Source organism: Haemorhous mexicanus, chromosome 3, assembly GCF_027477595.1.
Source record: "Haemorhous mexicanus isolate bHaeMex1 chromosome 3, bHaeMex1.pri, whole genome shotgun sequence".
Lineage (NCBI taxonomy): Eukaryota > Metazoa > Chordata > Aves > Passeriformes > Fringillidae > Haemorhous > Haemorhous mexicanus.
The window spans coordinates 49,095,473-49,118,337 of NC_082343.1; the positions used below are offsets into that span (position 1 = coordinate 49,095,473).

General features: G+C 40.6%; 1 protein-coding gene across 8 annotated transcripts in view; it reads right to left on the bottom strand.

Annotated features, from left to right (window-relative positions):
* Positions 1-1,537: 1,537 nt before the first annotated feature.
* The window catches only part of LOC132324997 (SAM and SH3 domain-containing protein 1-like), a 529,996-nt gene continuing 508,668 nt past the window's right edge, over positions 1,538-22,865 (bottom strand). For all 8 annotated transcript variants that reach the window (XM_059841716.1, XM_059841714.1, XM_059841718.1 and 5 more), the window contains 9 exons: positions 22,152-22,295; positions 19,886-20,021; positions 18,836-19,005; positions 17,519-17,728; positions 16,676-16,826; positions 14,037-14,150; positions 7,273-8,411; positions 6,573-6,704; positions 1,538-5,744 (listed from right to left, as the gene is read on the bottom strand). In XM_059841716.1, the coding sequence (XP_059697699.1) occupies positions 5,484-5,744; positions 6,573-6,704; positions 7,273-8,411; positions 14,037-14,150; positions 16,676-16,826; positions 17,519-17,728; positions 18,836-19,005; positions 19,886-20,021; positions 22,152-22,295 (2,457 nt within the window). In that variant the 3' untranslated portion in view covers positions 1,538-5,483. The remainder of the gene's footprint in view (positions 5,745-6,572; positions 6,705-7,272; positions 8,412-14,036; positions 14,151-16,675; positions 16,827-17,518; positions 17,729-18,835; positions 19,006-19,885; positions 20,022-22,151; positions 22,296-22,865) is intronic.

Sequence of the window (22,865 nt, forward strand, 5' to 3'; positions counted from 1 at the left end):
AGGATAGGTATGTATGTGTTGGGGGGTGGTGGTGTTTGGTTTTGGCAGCAGCTACTGCGGTTAGCACACATTTGGATCAAACACAGCAGCAAAACGCTGAGAGCCATAGATGGGGGCTGTGTGTTTCAGCTGCTCCCAACGCAATCCTGGACCACAGCAATCTTGGAAGGGAAGCAATACTCCTTCCAGCTGCAGAAACGGCAAGCGCCCTGGCTTCTCATGTTGCGCAGCATTTGTTTTTATTTCTGTTTTGTTACTCGAGAGACCCTTGGAAACAGCGGCTCCCGGCGGCGCGGCGCCCTCTGCCGCCCTCGCCCCCTCAGGGCCGCGCAGAGCCCCCATGGCCGCGCAGAGCCCTCACCCCCTCATGGCCTCACACAGCCCTCACCCCCTCATGGCCGCGCAGAGCCCTCACCCCGCCATGGCCGCGCTGAGCCTTCACCCCCTCATGGCCGCGCAGAGCCCTCACCCCTTCATGGCCGGGCAGAGCCCTCACCCCCCCCTCATGGCCGGGCAGAGCCCTACCGCCTCATGGCCGCGCAGAGCCCTGACCCCCTCAGGGCCGCCGAGCGCTCGCCACGTCCCGCAGCTCCGCGGGGAGCGCTGTCCGGGGTGGACGAGCATTCAGCTGTCTGGATCCAGCCCAAAAGATTCTTTTGTTTTCCGCATTGTGTCGTTTCCTGAGTTCAGCTTCCGGTTAACGACAGCTCGTGCAGACACAGCCCCCCCTCGTTGCTTGGGGCTAAACCCACAAAGGATTAACTTCGAGCTGTTGCCAAGAGGAGCTGGCAGCACGCTGTTAGTCGGCTAAGCACACCCATTAATTACACAGCAAATTTAACCAGACCAACAAATGCAAAATAGTCAGCAAGAAGTTACTCAAGTGAGCTGGAAGGAAATGCCAAGAGTCATGTCCCAAGGCTCCTCTGCCCCGAGCGCTGGGCATTGGCATCATATTCCAGACTGGAGACATTACCTGATTGCTCAGGAGTTACAGCACCTCACCAGCCAAACGAAGCAGAGCTGCATTTGCAAACCAGGTTTGAAATCCCTTCTTGCAGGCAAGAGTTGTAACTACAACTCCACAGCATGGTACTCATGGGCGCTTCCTCTGGGTTCAGCAATTATTAATTATTCCACTGCAAAGTGGTAAAGCTCCCAAGGGGAGACCTGGGAGGCCTCTCACACATATCTCACTGAGCCCAGCAGCTGGACATTCACAGGATATAAAAAGACAAAGTTTGGACTGTGCTGATTTCACATCATATAATTTAACAGCTGCTTCTAGTCTTGAATTATCAAGGCTTTTAATATTTTACATTTTTTTAAACCTTTTCCTCCTGCTGTAAATGCGTTGAGCATGGTTAAAGGAGAGGAACTAGAGGCTTGGTAAGCTACAGGGCGAGGGCCAAAAAAATAAACAAAAAAATTACATCACTAGACATCACTATGTACACACTACATAGAGATCTGCTACGACAATTAAAAACAACAACCAAAAAAAAAGAAAAAAAAAAAAGAAAAAAAAAGAGAGAGAGAGAGACCATGGAAATTTATTTACTTTTTATCTATGAACAGTATGACATATAATTATAGACAAGTTTTGATACACAGGAAAACCCTTTTGTCAACCATTTTTTTGCTAAATGAAACAGCACAATAATCTTTACACATTCATATTTTGTTTTGTTTTTTTTTTTTTTCTTTACAATACACAGCTTTCTTGGGTTGAAGCAAACTGCAGGACATATTGAGTACTGGTATATTACAGCTACTTACATCATTTAAGAACAGCAAATGGAGAAAAATAAGTTATTTAAATATTGATTTCATATACAGAAAGTGCAACTTTGTTAGTTGTTACATAACTTGCTTGACAGTTTTGATTCCCCAAAGGGTGTCAATTAATGCTAAAAGTATCTTGGACTGAAAGTATTATTTATTCTAAAAATAATACAGTACAACTGCACAGCTGTGACTTGGTGAATCGACCACTATTGCTGCTCTTAGACATGATGGCCTGTTTGAATAATGCAACGTTTAATGCTTCTGATCATGCTCCCAGTCTGCATCCACAACCAGGCTCATAGAAGAGCACAGGGAATTGCCACCTGGGTAGCAACAGCAGGTTATTGATCAAAGCATATGATTATGACTGCATTTGGTAATATTTTGGGCTTGCTGATTCTATTGTTAAATAGCTGTTTGAGTTACTAAGATACAATGGATAGATACTTAACATGGTGAGCATGAGCAGAGCAGATGAAGATTCCAGCAGCAGGTTTCTTCTGTGCTTTCCAAGAGTTAATGAGTGAACTTTTGCTTAGAGCACTGACGGTTGCAAGAAGATGCAAGAGGTTATGGCTCTCGCAATGCGCCACCTCACCTGCTTGGGGAATGCCGCAGGTCACTGAAACCACAGCAGGGAAGCTCAAACACTGAGAAGCTTAAGGCTTTTTTTGATTAGAATAGAAACTAAAATTGCAATTCAAGTAAGACTACAAAGCACAGTTTATAAAAGAAAAGAAAACAAATATTAAAACTCATAAATCTCAAACTGCTCACTCCAGTCCTGATGGGTGTGATTTGGTTTCCCTGGGTCACATAATCATTTAAAAAGAATGGATTTACAAAGAGAGTTTGGCAAACAGGTTCAGCTTATTCCCATAATTCTCTTTCTATTAGTAAGAGAGGGGGAAGTGATTAATATGGGAGAGCTTTATTATACGACTTATCTTCCCTGCAACACAAGGAAATTTATTTCCTTTTTTATTGCTATAGTCAGCTTGGACTTTTCCCTCGCTGCAATATAACTGCTGTCCACTTACTTCTACTCTGTTCTGATCCCTGCTAGCAATCCCAGGAAGTCTCAATACTCTTTCCATCTCCTGCTTACTGATAGTCACCATGTAAGCCTCAGAGAGGAACAAGAGAAAAATAATAATTATTAAAAAAACTTAATTAAAAAAAAATTATTTTATTTTTTAGACTCTTAGATTATACTGAGCTACAAAAGGGAACCCATCAAGTCCAACTCCTGGTCCTGCACAGCACCATCTCCAAGAGTCACACCATGTCCCTGAGAGCATTGTCCAAATATCTTTTGAACTCAGACAGGCTTGGAGCAGTGACCATTTCCCTGGGGAACCTGTTCCAGTGCCCAACCATCCTCTGGATGAAGAACCTTTTCCTGATAGCCAACCTAAACCTCCCCTGACTCAGCTTGAGGCTGTTCCCTTGGTTACCAGAGTGATCAGTACCTGCCCCTCTGCTTCCTCTCATGAGGATGTGCAATGAGGTCTCCCCTCAGTTTCCTCCAGGCTGAACAGACTCAGCTGCTCCTCACAAAGCTTCCCCTCCAGACCCTTCACCATCCTCATGGCCCTCCTTTGGATGCTCCCCAATAGCTTAATGTAATTTTTATATTCTGGTGCCCAAAACTGCACATGGGACTTGAGGCGAGGCTGCACAGATTTTCACCAGCTGTACAAAACATGTCTGCTCTATCTCTCCTGATTCTGTCATATCAGAACATGCTGCTTATCAGACACCAAGGAGAATATTAAAGAGCTTTGCTTGAGAACAATTTCAAGTTTCATCAGTAACTTAGTTGCCTTCATATAATGGTGTCAATAGACACTAGTGAAGTACAAAATTTGGGAAGTAAACCCAATAGCTATCAATTCTACCAGAAGGCAAATTAGTTATCATCTGCAGTAAAATGCATACTCATCCACTTAAAACATGAACTGGGAAAGGGCCAGATATAGTAAGGAATCATGGAGTAACCACAATCTTTCATTCATCAATCTGACAGCATTCTATCAGAAGTCATTAGTTCAGTATGAGACTGGGATAATTGGGGCACCAAATAGTGAAGTGCCTTGTCTGGTTTTATACAGTAAATTGATGTCAGAACCGATAGTGGAAACAGCCACACATCCCGGTCTGTGCCCAGGTTTCTATTCTATCTCCCTTTACTGGCCACACTAAGCTTGCTGTGTCTTCCATGGAGCATCTGCACTACAACAAGAAGCTGAAGGACACACCATATATAGACCCCAAATAAAAAGCTGGTTATGTGCTATTCATTTGGTATACAAAACATGTACCCAATATAGAAAAATAAAATCTGTCATTTAGTCACATATGCGACTGGAATGTTTCACATGGAGCTAGGCAGAAAAATATCATTGCATCATGAAAAATGGTTCATCACATTTGCCAGAACAATGCTCTTTCCAGTAAGAGGTAATAGTAATGCAGTGGTGTGTTCTAAAAATCACAGTGTTATTCATGAGACTATCTAGGAATTTTCTTGTCCATGCAATGGAATTACTGGGTCTAATGATTTCTATGGGACACAATTTGCTTTTTCAATGCAAGTGAATTTTCATTTGCAGAAACCCACTGTTTGGAATCAATATGGTCAGGATACCAAGTCAAAGCTGTAGCATAATGATTGACAATATAACACAGTACACAGATTATGATTAAAATGAAAAGCAGTTACATATATACAAGGCAGTATATCTTGGAACAGTTTAGTAACAACAGTAAATGCAAACTGTAGTGAAAAAGGAGTTAACCTGACAACCAAAACCTAGCATATCCCTGCATTTGTAAAAGCACCTCTACAACACAGGAGATGTTATGATGAGGCATTTTATAGAAGCTACTTCAGCTGGAAATCACCCTAAATGCAACTTAAGTGTGACAGGTTGAAACAAGGCTTGGGAAATGTGAAAACAGGTAAAGTGAACACTAGGTAACTGCTTAAAAGCTTATTTTAAGGCAAATAAAAAGCTGATTGCTAGAAAGCAGTTATAAAAATGACCTCAGCTCTGTACAAATAAAAAGAAGCTTTCTGACTCTCTGTGGGTTAGTTGCAGTGAAGTGACAGAGATGGACCACACTGAAAACTAATTTCAGTCCATCAACTTCAGCCTAGCTAAAGGCTTCGTAGCAACTGGGACCTACACCAAGCAACAGCAAAGATGACTGGGAGGGCTTTGTGTTTAGCTCTAGACTGCTGAAATAAACAAAAGACATTTGCCAAAGAGCTTCTACTGGAATTTGCACCTTGGTTTGTACCTGGTCTTTAGAACTGATTTCAGGTACCTGGAACCTAGATGTACAAAAGACCTGTTACTAGTATCACTATCACAAACTTGAGGAAAATGTGCAAGGGTCCCTTAATTCTGTGAAGCTGTCTGATTCTCAGGCCAACCCTGTGCAGTTTATGAAATAGGAATACTTTAGATGGGAGTGAGGGGGGAGGGAAGTACCACATCTATGTTACCTGGTGGTTGCCTCTCTTCTCCTTCAGTGGCCAAATACTTTCATATCCTTTGAAGAAGATATCTGCCTGTCCTGGGGAGCCACTTTCTTGATCCTTTTAGCTATGTGAAGTGATTAGAGTGGTACTGGTGCAGGAAGAAGCAGTGGATTCTCGACCAGGCAATGTCACACTATGGAGCATGTTAAATTGCCTCTGGATCAAGAGGTTTGAAGAGTCTTGCTGCTGCCAGGAGCTTGCTTATGTGCCTTTCCTCTGTGATGCCAGCTTTTTGAAGGCAAGTTTGTGACAGAGAAGGCACTTTGCTCAGTGTGTTGAATCCTGCTTCTGTGAGCAGGCTGGAATACATAGGCAGACCAATGGAAATCAGCCAGTCAGACACAGAGGTGATGAGTCCTGGGGATACAGGTTTACGGCAAATTTCTGTGAGTCCTCCACTTGGAATCTGGGGAGTGAAAAAAAGAACAGAGAACCCTTAATGTTAAACACATCTGCTAGTTTTACAACAAGTCTTTTTTTTTTTTTTGTTTGCCTTCTTTTTCAAACTGGTAGAATTTCATAGCAGATATTCTAACTTCTCTCATGTCACATTTGTCAGTATGAGAGTGGTGTGGACTGAAAGGCTCAGATCCCTTGGCCAGAAGCACTGACAACAATTTTGGCAATACAGACACAGTGGCAGTATCCAGCTGCTTGGCTGACTTCCATGTACCATTCTGAATTATTCTGAGATCAGTAAAGAATACCCAGTAATAAGACTTTTCAGAGTGATCCATTTAATTTCTCAGTAAGGCAAGAGAATACCAATTTTGCCTATTACCTCCTCAGACAGACCAAGTTCTCTCAGAAGAAGCTATTAAAGTTTTTGATGGTTTCTCCCTTCTGCTTTTGCTAAGGAGAAGTGGACACTAGTATAGTTTAAGAAATGAAAAAGGAGTGTAAAACCTTTCAAATTTTAATACAGAAGCATTTAATATATGCCATTCTTAGTGAGCAAGTCTCTTTTACCACTGCTTGCAATCTGCTTAGACTTTTAAGATCATTATTTGGTCAAGAGAAGGCTATCCATTTTCCTTTCAACTACTGACTGTCCTCCTTTGGGACCGAGGGAGGTACCTCCTGCCCCTGCAATACTTCTACCTATCTTGTACCTGCTGGATGAACATAAGAAGTACTTCTGTACCAGGACTTCTCAATATCTCCCTTTACTACCAGCCAGTCCTTTTAAAAGCCCGCTCAGAAAGAAGAAAATCTGTGTTATGGAAATACTCACTGCCATGCGATGCTGTTTCCTCAGCTGCTTTACCCGGATTTGGTCCATGTTTGTAGCCACATCCTTTTCAGCTTGCTCTAAGTCTTCAGAGTACCTTTGTACCAAAGCCTCAGGAATGCCACAGCGACCATGCTGAATGTTCCCAGCCATACACAAAGGAAAGAGGACTGATTAAAGAAGTGTAGCTGTACAGACCAACCAAAGAAGCAGAAAGAGAGCAAGGATGGAAGCAAGAAGGAGCTTTCCTCAAGGTTCCAGGAAAACTAAAAAAGCAATCCCTAAAAGGCTCCTTCCTTCCCCCCACTATAAAAAGATGTACTAATTGATGCTATCAATTCAGAGTTTCTTGGAAACAGAAAATCTAATCATTACTTCCTTTTTCAGCTCTATTCCCCCACATTAGTAGAGAAAGATTCACACATTCAGCACATTCCCATGTCCAGTGCCACCAAGGCACCAGTGGTCTGAAAAGATAAAGGTTCAGAATAAGTCTGGGGTTTCTGAGTCCCCTACAACACAAGAACTACTTTAGTCATAAAGTCTGATAGCAAAGACAAACAAGAGCTATAGAATGTCTAATGTCCCAATGACTGTTGGTTTATCTTGGCCAGTTACACACAAAAAATGACAGATACAATGAATGAAAGACTATCCCTTGGAATGCTAGTGGAATAAAACCACTGCAGTGATTACCACTTACCTTGTCTGAGTACGGCTCTTCAGTAAGATCAATGTCTTCAGATTGCAGCTTGTTTTCTATCACCATTTCCAGATCCATCCCTCTGCTGCAAGAGACTTTCCTTGCTGATGCAGGACCAAGCTTTACCACATGCTGCTGAACACTAGCAGTCTCTGGGAGCTCCGACAGCCACGGCGGCAGCGGGCTAGGAGGGCTACTGGGCTCCTGTTCAGAAGATGTCCTATGGACAGGTACTCCATGACAATCAATGGGACTGGATGAGCTGGTCTTTTTTACTGGCAAACATGGTGCTTCTAAACTTGAGTGGTTTCCACTTGTGGTCGTGGGAGGATGATATAATCCATTAGAAAGGCGTTCTCGGCATTTTTTGGCAGGGACAGGCGGTGGCTGAGAAGGATTTTTTGGTTGCATTCTTGCCTCATTTGTGCTTTTGTGCTCAGCTTCTAGACCTCCCTTGAGGACTGGAGCATAATCAGCCCGTGCAAGGTCATGAAATCCTTTACTCTGTATTTCCAGAGGTGTCCTTGTTGCATGATGCATCACTAAGGCAGGCTGAGCTTCACAGTTTTTTAGGGGGAACGGAGCAGGCTTTCCACCTGCAGTCTCCATTACAGAGCAGCTCAATTCCTTAGCTCTTCCCTTCTGAGAATTAGCAGCTCCTTTGCCCTGCTTAGCCATGACATCATCTACCTTACAGCTGCCTCCATGAGACTGAGGCAGCAAGGCAGAGCTAGTTGCCTTTTTAGCTATATCCAGTGAATCCTGAGGAAAAGAACCTACTTTCTTGTTAGCATCCTGTAAGTTGGTATTGGGTTCTCCCTGGAGATCATCCAGTGAGTGAGATCTTGGCCATGTATCTACACCCTGGGGGCCATCCAGAGTTTCATAGCTTCGACACACAGCAACTGGTAAACTTCTGCGGTTCTTCTTCAGAGCCGTGACGGCCGGAGGCTTGACAGAACTCTTCAGAGCACGATGTGCACAACCCAGCCGGCTTTCTTTTTCCCCTGGCTGCAGAGTTTCTATTGACTTGGTCAGTGGAAGAGTGGGATAATTTGATAGCTGGTTTCTGCTGAAATCTCTAAAGCTATGCTCAATTGCTGATTTAGAGGGCGGAAGACAGGTCCTTCGAGTTTTACCTAGGAACAAATAAACCCACCATTAAAAATAAAATCTGCAGCATAATAAAAGATCCCTGTCAAACGCTTCTGAAACAAAATGATTTATTCCTTTTTTGTTAATTCTAAGTGTAGAAGAACTCAATGCCATTTCAAACATAAAGATTTGATTTGTACTTCAGCTTTTTTCCTAACATTTATCTGTTAAGCAGAATACATCCAAAATACTTAATATCCTTCCTACTCTCCAATTGGCAAAGATTTGAGGTTTTGCTCACATAAACCTTGCTCAGTGTAGAAGTACTGAATCCTACAGTTAGAACTGATACTTTATACTCATTGAATGAAGTGGTTTGACAGGTCGCCCTGAAACACCTCAAAAGACGTACATTTTTTTCTTTGTCTCTAATCTTAGTATATAAATAATAATGTTCATCTTAATAGTTTGCTGGTTTGCATAGGATTTTAAAAAACACCCTATTTATGAATTTTTTAATTATATGCCAATAGAGTTACTACTTCTTTTAAATGAGCAGCAAAGTATTCGCAGTGGAAAAATAGAGAGCAAGAAAGTGCATGAAGACTGGTTTTGCATCAGCCCCTTTGGAAAGCTACTTGCAGCAACAGCAGAGTTTTACAGAAAAATAATCTTATGAGATAAGTGCTTCAAAAAGGAGTTTCAAGTGTGACTAATGTTAGTGTTAGTCTCAAGTCATAGTGCGTACTTTTAAGCAATAGATGCTTTCTTCTTGTACTGTTTGCCTTCAGAGCTTTATCCTGCTAGAAATTCAGTGCTTGGCTTTTAAATAATATGCACTGTTCACCTTGCATATGAAAGCACCTGTTTAACCTAAAACAATAAATACCTTGCTTTCCCTTGCCTCTTACTCTGCTTAAGGAGTTTGAAAACCAGAGTATCCAGAAAACTAGCAAAGATAATGGAGGTTACTCTCAAGGAGATATAAGGAAAACAGTCCCATCAAAGAAAGTTAAAATCAGGGTGAGCCCATGAGGATGAATGTGAGCACACAGCAACTCCTTTCTCAGAATCTGTACTGTTCACACTTCAGCTGAAGCGAAATATCACCATTTCCCCAAAATGCTTACAGAGACACATCCTACACTGAAGTTGTCTCCGTTGGTGCTACCTTGAGTTCAGGTAACTCAGAAAAGTAGCAGAAAGAACCTCTCTGTCTGCACCCTTCCTGGAGCTAGGCCACTGCCTTCTGAAAATAACTTGCAATCACATTAGAAAGATGTGAAAGAAATGTTACATTCATTTTTAGTGCCTCCAGGCGCTAATGGCAATATTTAATGAGCATGGAAAGGAGTGTTCTCTTTCTATTATTTATATTTGCTAGCACATGCCTGACTTGTGCAGTAATTCACCTTATTGTCTGGGACTTGCTGTCACAGCTCATGCTACAGAATCCATGTGCCTTCTTTCCAATCTGATATTTGGATCAGGAGTTCCACTGATTTTAGGAAAGCCCACTCAGGAATCTCAGCATTAGAAGAAAAGTTGTGAAAAACCCTACTGCTCTGCAATATAAGCTCTTACTGAAGCCATAAGGTTATATAGTAAGCAGCACTTAATTTCTTTAGAAATAGGATATGTCTGTGTAAAGCCAGTAGCCTGGGAATGGAAAAAAAAAAAAAAAGAGGAACAGGAAAATGAATTTAAAAAAAAGGTAAGAGAAATTTTGTGAAAGTAAAATAAAATCTTTAGTTCGTTCCACCCTATTAGGCATACATATACAAATGAGGTGAGAATGGGAGGAAATTATTTTGTCTGTAACATATATAACCAAATGTGTAATCTTGAAGCTTCAAAATGGTTTAAAAGATAGTGCTGGGCTCAATGCTATTGCTTTGTACAAAGGACAGTCACTGAGAATGTAATTTCTTCTAATGTGATTTAAGTGAAGAGCACTATCAGGAGGGGAGCTATCATTTATTCCTCTTTTTTCATCTATTCCTTTGCCCCTTCTGACTGTCAGGTATAATTTCATTATGCTTCTGAGACACTAAAACAGGAAGGTAAGATTTCCTGAAAACAGCTTTTTAAATGTATTTTGAAGTTGTTTTCACGAAGTGGAGTGTTATAGAAATAATGTCCACAAATGCAACATTCCTTACCTTTAGGAAAAAAAAAAAGTAAAACAACCTGAAAGGGTTAAAGTGTATAGCTAGTAAAGTTTAAATCACATTTTTATTGTTAGGATTTTTGATAATAACTCATGTGATTTCTGATAATTTGGTATTTTGGTAATAAGTCTTTTGAGCCCCTGTTATAGTTATGCAGACTAATGCCTTTCATAGGGCTGTTAACCAAAGAGGCATATCTGACTCAAATGTGTGCAGAATGACACAGATGTGTGGGCAAAAAATAAGACTACAAAGGTGGTCTTTGCACAAAATGAATGCAAAGCTATATTATTTCCAGGTTAAGCTCAAGCTACAGGCAATACTGCAATTCTTCTGTTGGATGTTACGGTGCAATTCTTGCTTAACAAAGATCTGTTCACCTCTTAGGATACTTCTTGCTATTACCGTACAGGGAAGCAACTTTTCCTTTCCTTGCCATCATCTGCCTCAGAAGAGAGGGGACTGTCTTGGGGAATCTTTCTGGAGGTACCATAGCTACAGCAAAAAATTTTCAGCCTTTCTCACAGTATTTTTTCCTTATGGAAGATGGTCCTCAGAAATTTAAGTATGCAAAACCAGACACAGAATGCAGTGTCCAAATCTCAGATTTTATTAACTTCATTTTGGTCTTGCTTTCTGTGGCTGTATTTTGGGTGCATTTCAAACTGCTCTGTTGACACAACAAAGATGATGGCACAATATACTGGCCTCATTGCTTTTTTTATTGAATACAAACTAGTAGAATTGCACATTACATTAGGCAATGTGGCCACCTGTTCTTTTGCTTCCTTTTCTGACTGATCAGGACTGAATGCTGAAGTGCTTAGGTTGCCTGCCCAGTACTATGGGAATCTGGGCATCAGTTTCTGAACAAATCAGAGAACACCCTAATCTCAACCTGATAAAGGCCTGGTTTGTCTGCTCATTCAAGACCGCACATTGCATGTGCAATTCCTATCTCTTCACATCCTGTTGAAAAAGCTACACAATATAACAAGTAAAGGTTCAAAGAAGCCAAGCATGAACAGTGATGGGAATGACCTATAGGGAATAATTAATAGGCCTTCTTAGACTAGCAAAGAGATGACTTGGGAGGGAGTATGACAGAGGTCTATATGCAGATACTGTTGGGTATGGAGGTTCTACATCCCTGGAAGACCAGGGACATTCATAACAAGTTTCAAGAACATTGATGAATGCAAGGAAACAGCACCCAGATTCTAAAGTCCATAAATAAGTCATTCCCCAAGACTGTCCTGGGAAGCATCAGATATGCATGCTCTGTTCTTATACCATTCTGTAGCTATCTGCTTTTGGCCAGTCCTGTGAGAACCAGATTTCTGATATGGTTTCCAAATGCACCTCAGTCTGTTGACACCTGCATGCAAAACAAGCCCAATAACTGCACTATTGTCACAAGTCTAAGGGACAGCTTGCTCTCTCTGCCCTGTTTCTACATGGACTAATTGACTAATCATGCATGGTTACGTCCTGCTCTGAGGTTTTTTCTGTCTAACACTGGACAGGTCATAGACTACATGCTCCTTGCTCTCTGTGAATTGAAATAAAACCACAATGCTGCTGTAAGTACACTGTAGATACCTAAGAGAATATCCAAGGATTACTGCAGTGGGACCCAGAAAAGTACTTACAAAAAATACCCTGCTATAGTACATAGCAAACTATTTTCTAGCCAAAATGTAAGAGCAGCTCTGAAATCTTATGCCAAAGGATCCAATATCAGCCCCAAACTGGACACTGTACTCGTCATAAAAATATTATGTATAACCATTCCCAAGAAAATCTGAAGACTGGTTTCTTCCCAGAATGCACTTGCCCTTTATGAAGAGCAGATCTGCATGTTATGATATTTATACCAGACAAGTGACTATCCTAAATGAGAGCATACTGTACTTTGAAAAAAAATATGCATATAAACAACTATGGACCATGAACTTTGCAAAGGAGGTGGGATACTTTTCAGATTAAATAGCCTTGACAAAATCTCTGAATGAATCAAATGTTCTTTTCACAGTGGTTTTCAAAACAAGCAGTAAATGCATTTGTGAGCAAAAATGATGCAGAAATGCAGCAAGTCATACATAAAAAACAATATAAAAATCATCAGCATTCACATTCTGAAAAACTCAGACAGAAATATTAGTTTAAACGTAAGTATCCAACCAGACATGCAATGCCAATTGCTTTCTAAAGATTTTATTATATTGTTAAAATAAGGAAAATGTACAGGCAGCACTTTAACTTCAGTGTTACAGCTACCATTATGATTGTACTTAGAGATAAAAAGAGAAGAAAATTGTCACATATGCCATATGTTTAGCTATGATTCTATTCCAGCATGTCTAGTGGATGTGGATTCCTATTCAAGAAAAAAGCCTCCCCAATTTCAGAGATTTAGTATACTGTCAATTTCAGGCATTCAGCTTCAAAGCAGATTGCAATTTTCTTCAATGAATGGTTATTTTTTAGGGGCAGACTAACAGAAAATGTACATGCTAAGAGTAAGATTCTTAGCTCTTATTTTAAACTGGAAAAATGGCCCCTATAAGGGGTGTACAAAATCTATTTATACTGTTCTTGGTGTCTGATTTATGGTGAATCTTAGCAATGAATCCAGGCAGTCTGGGGCCAAGACATGGCTCAAATGCTTGGAGTGAAAATGCCCAACTCAAACCCATTTCAACTCTTTTAATATTTCATCCCTAATGACAAGTTTAGACCATCCCTGAAGTATAACATGCTCAATGAGCACAATAAACTGTTTCTTCAGATCAAAGACAGCAATCTCTATTAACGTCATCTGTCTTGGTAATTTTTCAGTCCACCACTTTTCACTGATGCAGGATAAGGCAATGGGAACTGATAGACAATGCTATCATTAGCATTTTTTTCATATTTTATTTCCTTGCCAACTTGTCAATAATTTAACTTTCTAGAGTTCATACACTAAAAAGTCATAAATCTCTGCAGCTGGGTTCTGATCAGAGGAAAATGCAACATGCAACCCAAGGCAAACAGAAAAATATGGCCTAAAATAAAGAACATTTTTTCTTAACAGATTTTGCATGGGTTCAAAAGAAAGCCTCCTAATCTCAGTAAAGCTGTGAGACTTCTCCATTGGTGGTCTCAGACTTGGGCCATCAGTGTGCAACCAACGCAAGCCTCATGAGGCACGGTGGCGTGAGAATATGATTGCGAGTAGAGAAGGCAGGGGAATGGCAGTGAGAAAGACTGTTGCTTTAGAGACACAAAACAAAGACTGTGAATTGGGACTTATCTCCTACTAATGCAAATAAATAAATAAATTAGCAACAGTAGCAGTGGAAACCAATGGCTCAAGCCAAGAGGGGAAGAGGTAGAGCAATGGACAAAGTCAAGCAGGAAGTGTTAGCTAGGGAAAGGAGCAAAAGTATATGAAGATATCTTCTGAAAAGAAAAGATTGCAGGAACTATAAGGCTCATTGCTGTCACCATTACCATTTTCCAGGTTTTCACTGCTTTCGTAGCAGCCAGAATCCCGAGGAGAGCATCCGCTTAGGCCTTGGCCTTCAATGAGAAGTTTCTCCTGAGATCCTGACTGGTCGCTGTTACCTAGAGGATGTGAGAATATAGTGAAAAACAGGCAAACAGAAAATGCAGCTGAACTTCTCAACCTTCCATTTCAAACACCTTTATTTTGTGTGTTCAGAGAAGGGCAACACAGCTGGTGAAGGGTCTGGAGCACAAGCCTTATGAGGAGTGGTTGAGGGAGCTGAGGGTGTTGAGCCTGCAGAAAAGGAGGCTCAGGGGAGACCTAAATGCCCTCTAGAATTGCACTGTTGTAGCTAGGTGGGGGTCAGCCTCTTCTGCCAAGCAACAAACAATGGAACTAAAGGAAAAGGCCTCAAGTTGTGACAGGGGACGCTTAGTTTGTGAAATAAGACAAATTTCTTCACTGAAAAGGTGATCAGGTACTGGAGCAGGTTGCCCAGGGCAGTGATTCAGTCACCATCACTGGGGATATTTCAAAGACATGTAGATGTGGCTCTTAGGGACAGGTTTAGTGGTGGACTCGATTGGACTTGGTGTATCTAAAGATCTTTAGCAACCTAAATGATTCTATGATCTTTCCTATTGTATTACTTGTATCAGAAAAGAGTGAGCATTAGGAAAAACCATCACAAATGTTGGAAACATTCATCCTCTTTGGTAAATTATCAACAACGGCCTCAGCAAGAGGGAACAGCATGGTACACAATGAAAGCAGAATGGAATTCCTGTGCTCCTCAGCTGCCTTGGGGCCAACTTCTTACCACAGAAATTTATTTAAAATGATTGTGTCAAAGTTCTTTCTAAGACTTAAAAAAGCAGAACAACACCCAAAGCAGAACAAAAGAGCTGAAAAGAACCAAGTCAAGTGAAAAAAAAAAAAAAAAAAAATTCCTAACTCTGAATTACCTTCCAGAAGACCCGGAGGAAGGATTGGGACTGAGTCTGGCACATTAGATACTGTCCCCTAAGAAAGGATGAAGGAACATGAAGAAGACTAATGGTGCCAATTCCTTCCTTCCTTCCTTGGTCTATGTAAAAAGCCAACACTCAAGTGTGGTCCATCCAGCTTGCATACACTGGACTCCAGGAATTTACCCAGAATTTTTGTCAGGAATCATATTTTGTAAAGAAGCTAAATCTGGATCAGAAGATACAGAAAACCAGTGTCATGATACAAGAATACAGTTTATGCTGTGGTAATTTTCCCTCATTTCTGCAATGAAATGTCAGAAATGGCTACTCCAATTCCTACTCTCAGCACATGACAGGTAATTATGGGGTAGAACTATGTGCTGCTGCCCCTCCCAGATTCCATGTGTCGAGTCTCCATTTCTCTTTCTCCTCATCATCCTGACTTGGAGCTGGAATTTGTAGTTTCCAACCACCAAATCTTCAAGTTTGCAAACCAAAATTGAAGGGTCCTGAAAAAAAATATTACTTCAGGGAAGTTTAGCATTCTAAATAGGTCTTCAAATAATGAAAAGAAGCTCATCTTAGGTGACAAAAAGCTACTCCGATATAAGTGAAAAGAAACAAATTCAGTAACTGCAACTTTATTAGTAGCTAGAGAAGGGCAAGGAAAGAGTGGATGCCTCTTTGGGAAATGAACAAGAAAACTACACAGGCCACACAGCACTGTCTAAAGCTATTCACCACACATATTGCTGTAATTGAATTAAGCATTTCCCAGTTAATAACAGCTGTTTAAATAGCTGCTATGGAAGTTTAAGCTAAAACATAGGAATTTGCACAGAAGCAGCTGAGAATGCCCTCTCACAATCCATTCCACTGACTCTGCTTGGTGGATACCAAGCTTCTATTGACACTTGGGGAGGAAGGGCAAATTCACTACTGCCTTATGTTGCTGCAGCTAGGCTCTGCTTATGCCTGTGCAACAAAGACACCCTTGCATTTGACTGCCATGGCCTATTCCACTTTTCCTTGTCTTTGCAACCACTTGCCCAAGACCACATGGTTCAGTGAGCAAAACTGCACTGCTGTACATAGATAGGTAGGTCACTGTATTTCACTCTTTGCACTTGACTGATATATCTGCTCCCTTTGAAAATTGCTGTGTTGTCATGTACACAACCTGAAGTTACCTTTACAGTCCTGCAATTAACAGTCCAAGAACCAAAACCATGTGCAGATGAAGTTAATTCACATTACACTTTCTCCACAGCCATCTGGGCTTTGACTTTTTGAACTCTTGATAATCTTAATCTCTTCCCTCTAATCTGGAAATTTCTTTTTTCCTATTCTCTATGTCTCACCCTCCTACTTTAAGTAGGTAATCTCAGGATTTATTCCTAAACATCAGTATTCTAAATTGTTACGTGTTTCACACTTGATATTAATTAAATAAATTGGGTGGGAAGGCTTATGTGAACAGAGTAATTCCAGCAGAACAAAAGAAGTCTTAACGTCATCTCTCAAAAATCTAGCATTACACAGGATTGCCCTGGAAATAACTATATTAGGAAAAAAAAAGATCAAAATCCTGGAACAAGTTTTCTGGTTTAAGGGGTTCACAAGGCTCTTGGCAGAGCTCTAGTAAAACAGAAAACCTCAAACATCCCACGTACTATCATATTCCTGAAGAAGTTCCACTGCTGTGAGGAGAACAGCTCTGTGCTCAGGATCTCGGATGTTCAGTTCATCCAAATCTTCTTCTTCTAAAAGCTTAAAGGTATCCAGATCTTCATAACCGTTGAACAGAAAAGTGGGCATGTGCTCCTGCACAAGGGGAAAAAAATGAGTGATAAGACAACATATTTATTCAACTTATTTTGTCAATAAAGATACTAAAAGAGATTTTTGCAACCAGCAAGAAAAACAGTAAGTTAAGTAAGTGCAAACCAATGCACAACAGCAAAATTATAGCATTGTAGTTTACATGAACACTGCTCTGAGTTCAGGGAGGTAGCTGTGCCAGAACTAAAACGCTGCATGTACTGTTGTGTTTGGAATGCAGTGTATTAGATGGCCCAGGTATCATGCAACCTGAAGGCACAACGTGGCATGGCTCTGTATGAGGGGACAAGTATGAATGGTGAGTGACAGCCTCACCAATTTATCCCAAGCATTTCTGAATAGAAAAGTGGAAAAAATGTCCTCTTTAAAGACAGGATAACTGCTGTTATTTTACACTTTTTGCTTGCCTCTGGAGTGTGCTAGCCTGTGGTCATACTGTGCAACAATTTATGGTGTCTGAGTGTACACGACTCACAGCCTGCAGCACTTCATCAAGCCTGACAGGCAGTTCTGCACTTCAGCTCTGCAGCTAAGACCTGATTCTGCTAAGTGGTGTGACAATCCTTAGGATTATGAATCTAGTGTGTAGCCTCCAAAACAAAAAACTTCCAAGGTGTGGCCCCCTTCCTGCAAGAAAAAGTGAAAGGGTAAGCAGAGAGAGAGAGAATTTGGACCTTCAAATTGATGCGATCCAAGAGATCCTCAACTGACTTGGGCTGGGGTGGTCTGCTTTTTCGACGTCTCCTGGTGGGCCGCTTCGGCTTCTCTTCCTCTTCATTTAGCACATCCACATAGATAAATTTGAAGGTGCCAACTTTGTTGTTCAACAGACCCATCCAAGTGCCCATGGGGGGTTTGCTGATTATATCAATGATGTCCCCTTTCTGCAGACCAAAGAAGTATGAAAGCCATTTAGCTTTCTGACAGATATTTAAGCAAATGCACCTACTTGGATTCCATGTACATGGGATGGACAACACACTTCAGTTTTCAAAAGGTTAACCACAGCATTTGCAAAGATGTCTGATTAAACTTGTTTTACAAATGGAAGAAAAAGGAATTAGGTGATATGCCTCAGAGCAAGTCAACAAAAGATCCTGGAACGGACCCCAGCTGTCCAGATTCACAAACCTGCTGACATCTCTGTAGAGCATTAGTACTGTTTGGTACAAAAGTCTCTATGCTTGCAGCTACCGGAAATTTGTGCAAACGAGCAAGCTCAGTGTTGAGCAGAATTTGTAAGAGCAGAATTTCAAATCAAATCTCCTGAGCAAAAGAAGCCAATGCAGAGGGAACCAATAAAGTTGCTTTTCCTAATGTGCTTCTGACCATAACAAAGAAATGGACATGCAACTGCTTTTGCATGCCTCAAGAGATTACCTTACATACATCTGCTTTCATAGGAATTAGATGCCTTTGGAATTTTAGGTAATGAATGTGAGGAGTCAGATAGTTTGAGTTGACTACAGCATAACTAAAAATAATCAGAGCTGATATCCAGAAAAATTAAAGGGCAGTGACCACTCAGTTAGCAAAGTAATTCAATATTAGCTCAAACCAAGTTATATTAACTAAAATGCCTTTAAGAGACACTGTGTGCAGGTGCATGCACATTTCTTCCAAGAGTTCTGAAAATTTTTCCATTGAGGATTATTTCATTGTGGCAGACAAAGTATTTTTCCAATCTTTCAAGCAAAACCCTTGCAAAATGGAAATAAGTTCATGGCACACCTTTAATTTTCCAGAAACTAAAGACACAAGTGTCTTTCCATGGATGCAGAGAAACACTAGTAGTTACTTATGTTCTGTAACATTTTGCTGTAGTTCTATAATTGCTATATAAGGAAATCTTAAATGCTGAAGACAGGTTAAAGGTCTTCAAAAACAGATATAAATTCATTAAAAGATTAGGAATTCTACAGTTATTGTAAAAAGGTTTTAATTTTAGCAAAATAAATGTTTGACTCCTTAAAAACAGATACAGCTGGTACCTTGAGCTTCAGAGAATCTGTATCATAAGGACTCGGAGTAAAATCAGTGTGAACCCTGGCTCTTCCACAAAAAGGTCCTCTGTAAGGAGGCTCTTCATCATCACCATCTTCTGATTTCACACTCTCCCTGTTGCTGGTTGAGGAATCTGTCGTACTCACTGTCTGACCACCTGTGTGAGAGACATTGTATCAGTTCACAAAATAGTTTTTTTGTGAAGAAGCTTCACAAACAAGACAGAAAATGGGTGTTCTTTCCCAAACACAGTAATCAAAGTTAAAAGCCCTCAAATGCTGCTACTTCTTATACACACATGTGGATGGGAGAGTTAGCAAATGTACTCTGCACTCCTGCTTTCCTGAATTCACCCCCCTCAATATTTAACCAAGAAGCTGTTTAACAAGTGTCTCATCTATGGCACGTCACAAGAGATTGATGACATCTTTCTGGGCAGTTTTGCTCACAAAATGTTTGTGAGGAAAACAAGCTCTGAAACCTGCAAGGGTGTTCCAGAATCCCTCTCAAGTCCAGAAATTTGGTGAATAGTGTAGCAAATTCACATCATGTGTGTGGCTGTTCCATTTAGGCTGTTTCTTGTAGAGACAGTCTATATAGGTTTTAAATACTACCCTTCCTTTAACTAGTGGATGAGAGAAACTCAAGGTTTCTCTCAAGGGAGAGTGGAAGGCCCTTCTGGAGTGCTCAGGAGAAATCCAGTGGAAAGATGAGCCTGTTTACTACTTGATCAGTAGTAAACAGGTTCATTATTACATTACATTTATATTACAATATTTATATTGTAATAGCAGGACCCAGTAGATAGAAAGCAGGATTTCATTTTTTAAGGGTTCTGTATAAACATAAAGCAAAAAAGCCCCTGCCTTTGCACCAAAGAACTTACAGTTCTTTGCATACCCCTAATGACTAACCCATCAGCCTTTCCATGTTTTAACCACTGCTTCTGCTTTGACCTTTTCTGATTCTGCTTACGGTGGAGATCTCTGCTCCCTGAAGCCACAAAAATGGAGCAACACAATCACAACTGAACTTACTCATTGAGCTCTGACCGCTTAAGGAACTCCTCAGGCTCTCCACTGAGCCACCAGCTTTCAGCTTGGGTTTGTCCAGGGAGTCAGTGTCTGGTGGTGGCGACTGTGGGGAACCCGGCACGATCCCAGGGCTGGACTCCTGAAAGGGATTGGACCATTAGAGTTTGAGAAATGAACACAGGCACTGACGGGAGCTACTTGTCCACCTCCAAGGAAAAAGATTCTGTTTTCCTGCTCTTTACCAGACAGGCTGAAAACTTCTGTCTACTTATTGAGCAGTACCCAGCTGTGGTAGAAACTCCACTTTATTAGGCACGATAGTGGCGATGGGAGCAAACAGACCAATCTAAAAAAGCTGTACAAAAGTAAGTACAAAAAAAACCCCCTTACATAAAACTTTCAATTCAAGGGTTTTCATGACACATTATATTTTTACCAGCAGTACTTGCAAAACAGCTAGTGCCAAATTCAGGTCTCTGAATCAGAATTTTGTACAAAGATGAACACATACAAATCAGACAATGCAAGTGGACGTGAAGCAATGTTTTTGGGGTTTTTTTCAGTTAATTTTTTTATCATTGCTCATTTATCTATAAGAACAACAACAAAAAAAAGAATTAGCTAGAAAATGCAGCCTGTGTATAGTACAAATACTCATAAGCATAAATGCATAAATATAAAAAGATTTTGCTATTTGTATGTCCTGGTTGCTACAGTGTACAATAGTTGAGACAATTTCTTTTCATTCAAACATTACAGAAAATCAAAAGGGTCTTTCCTAAACTGAAATTCTGTCAGCCTTTGTGAAGCACAGTTAAAACAAAGCAGAAGATATTTGTGGCCAGCATAACTTTTGTTTGTTTAATGCATGCAGAAAGAGATACTGGAAAGACTTTGAATCATGATGCCCAAAAGTTATAAATAATCTAAAACAGCTGTGCCATAAAGTTTGTAAACAAAAGAACTGTAGCTTGCATACAAGAGTGTTCTGTGGAGACAAATGGCCATAAAACTTCTAGATTAACACTATTATTTGCATGCTGCAGAATCATTAGGAAATCTCATCCCAGCATTATGACTTCAGAGGTGAGGTCAATCTTAAGAGTGACAGAAAGCAGAAGTATTGCTAAATCACTATAAAGCAATTTCTCAAAGGATCCCTTTTCTTTGGCAGACTTTGGAGAGGGACACTGGAAAGCCAGTCAGATACCAAACGATCATCTTATAAATATTAAATCAAATATTTTAATTGTAAGTTTAAATAACCATAAGTGTGGCACAGCCCTGGTTATGAATAAGTATGGCTAATAAACAGTCCTACAGGAAATGGATTCTATAGTCACAAAGCATGCCATGACACTGGCCATATTTCTGCCTCTCTTGGTGCCTCTGGATTCTTCAGTTTGGGGTTGCTACTCCGAATGTTATGAAGTGCTCCTTTTACGGCACTAAGGCTTTGTATTAAGAGCAAAACTTCCACTCCCGATTTCCCATGACTTCGAGCATCCCCCGCGAGCGGTCCGGGCCCACTGGGGGGCGGTGTTAACCAGGAAGAACTTTGCTTTCCCAGCGGCTCTCCAACCTATCCCTGACACAATCCAAGTGGAGAGCCCGGTTTTAAACAAATGCCGAAGATTTTTGACACTCCACTAAAGGAAAAGGGAAAAAGACAGCAATTGTTTCTAGGCCACTGAAATTTAAAGTCTAATTTAGAACTAATGTACTTCAGGTTTGCCTTTAAGAATAGACTATAAAAATCTGTAATGAAAGAATAATAGGAAAATCTTCTGTCAGATGCCTCTTTTTGACTAGACTGGGCCTTTGTTTTAATGAGCTGCAGCACAGGGCAAGCTACGATGGAGAAGAGCCCTGTAACAGCAGAGAAGAGCTGTGTATATGTGAAGTTATGCTGGGAATTTAAACTAGGGTGTAAATTGCAGATTAAATGCATTACTATGACCCTGTGTCACAGACTGGTTCCCCTAATAAATTATTATAGAAAAGAAATGGAAGTAGAGAGTGAGGTGTGTAATGCCATCAACGATAGACTTCTGATGAGCTACTTAAATGAAAATCTGAAAGTGCATTTTCCATGGTACTGGCATCTATAGGAAGCCATTTCACAGTGAAGGATTTTATAAGAACGTAGGAATAAGTCACACCATATAATCTTGTTAGAAATTTCTTCAGAGATACCTTGATGTGTGAGAATCAATATTGATTATCACTTCCCCATTATTAAGTGGATTCCACTGCAGACCTTACATACCTGTTCAGACAAAGAGCTGCTGTATTTTTTTGACATCCTTTTCTTCATAGTTTCTTTTACAGACTTCACCTTTTTGCCCAGAGATATTCGGGAGGCAGAGGGTGATTTGATCACTTCTTTATAAACAAAGTCTCCTTCTTTGCCCTGCAAAATAAAACAGGGCTTAAGCCTTAAAAACAGAAGAGCCATTTTCTCCCTCAGCCAGCAGTTATTGCAGAGATGGCCAGCCAGACACAGGACAACAGTATACTGCCCTGTTTCCTGTTTCAAATTCACTGTTGAGACCTGCAAACCACCGCAGCAGTCCACTGTTGCTTACTCTTAAGGCCTGATTTGTGAAAGTATTGTGTGTGGATGTGCTGGGGACTGTTAGGATGCCTTTATCCTTTGAATTTCAGTAAGTATTTGATCTGATAGAAAACCCTACATTTCAGGCTAAGCCACTCTAACAGGACACACAACAGTAGTTGTGGCTCATGTTGTTCAATACTACAAAGAGTTTAACAGGAACAAAGGTACCTCTGAGATACTAGCCAAATATATATATCTCTGTGTGTGTATATATATATATGTGGGTATCTACATTTGTCTACCTAAATTTACTTTTTATTTTCAGATAGGCATTCTGCTAACCTCTGTGGTTTTACTTTTCACCCTAAAAAAAACCCAAAAAAACCCCAAATACCACAAAAAAAGTACTAAATCCATCAACCA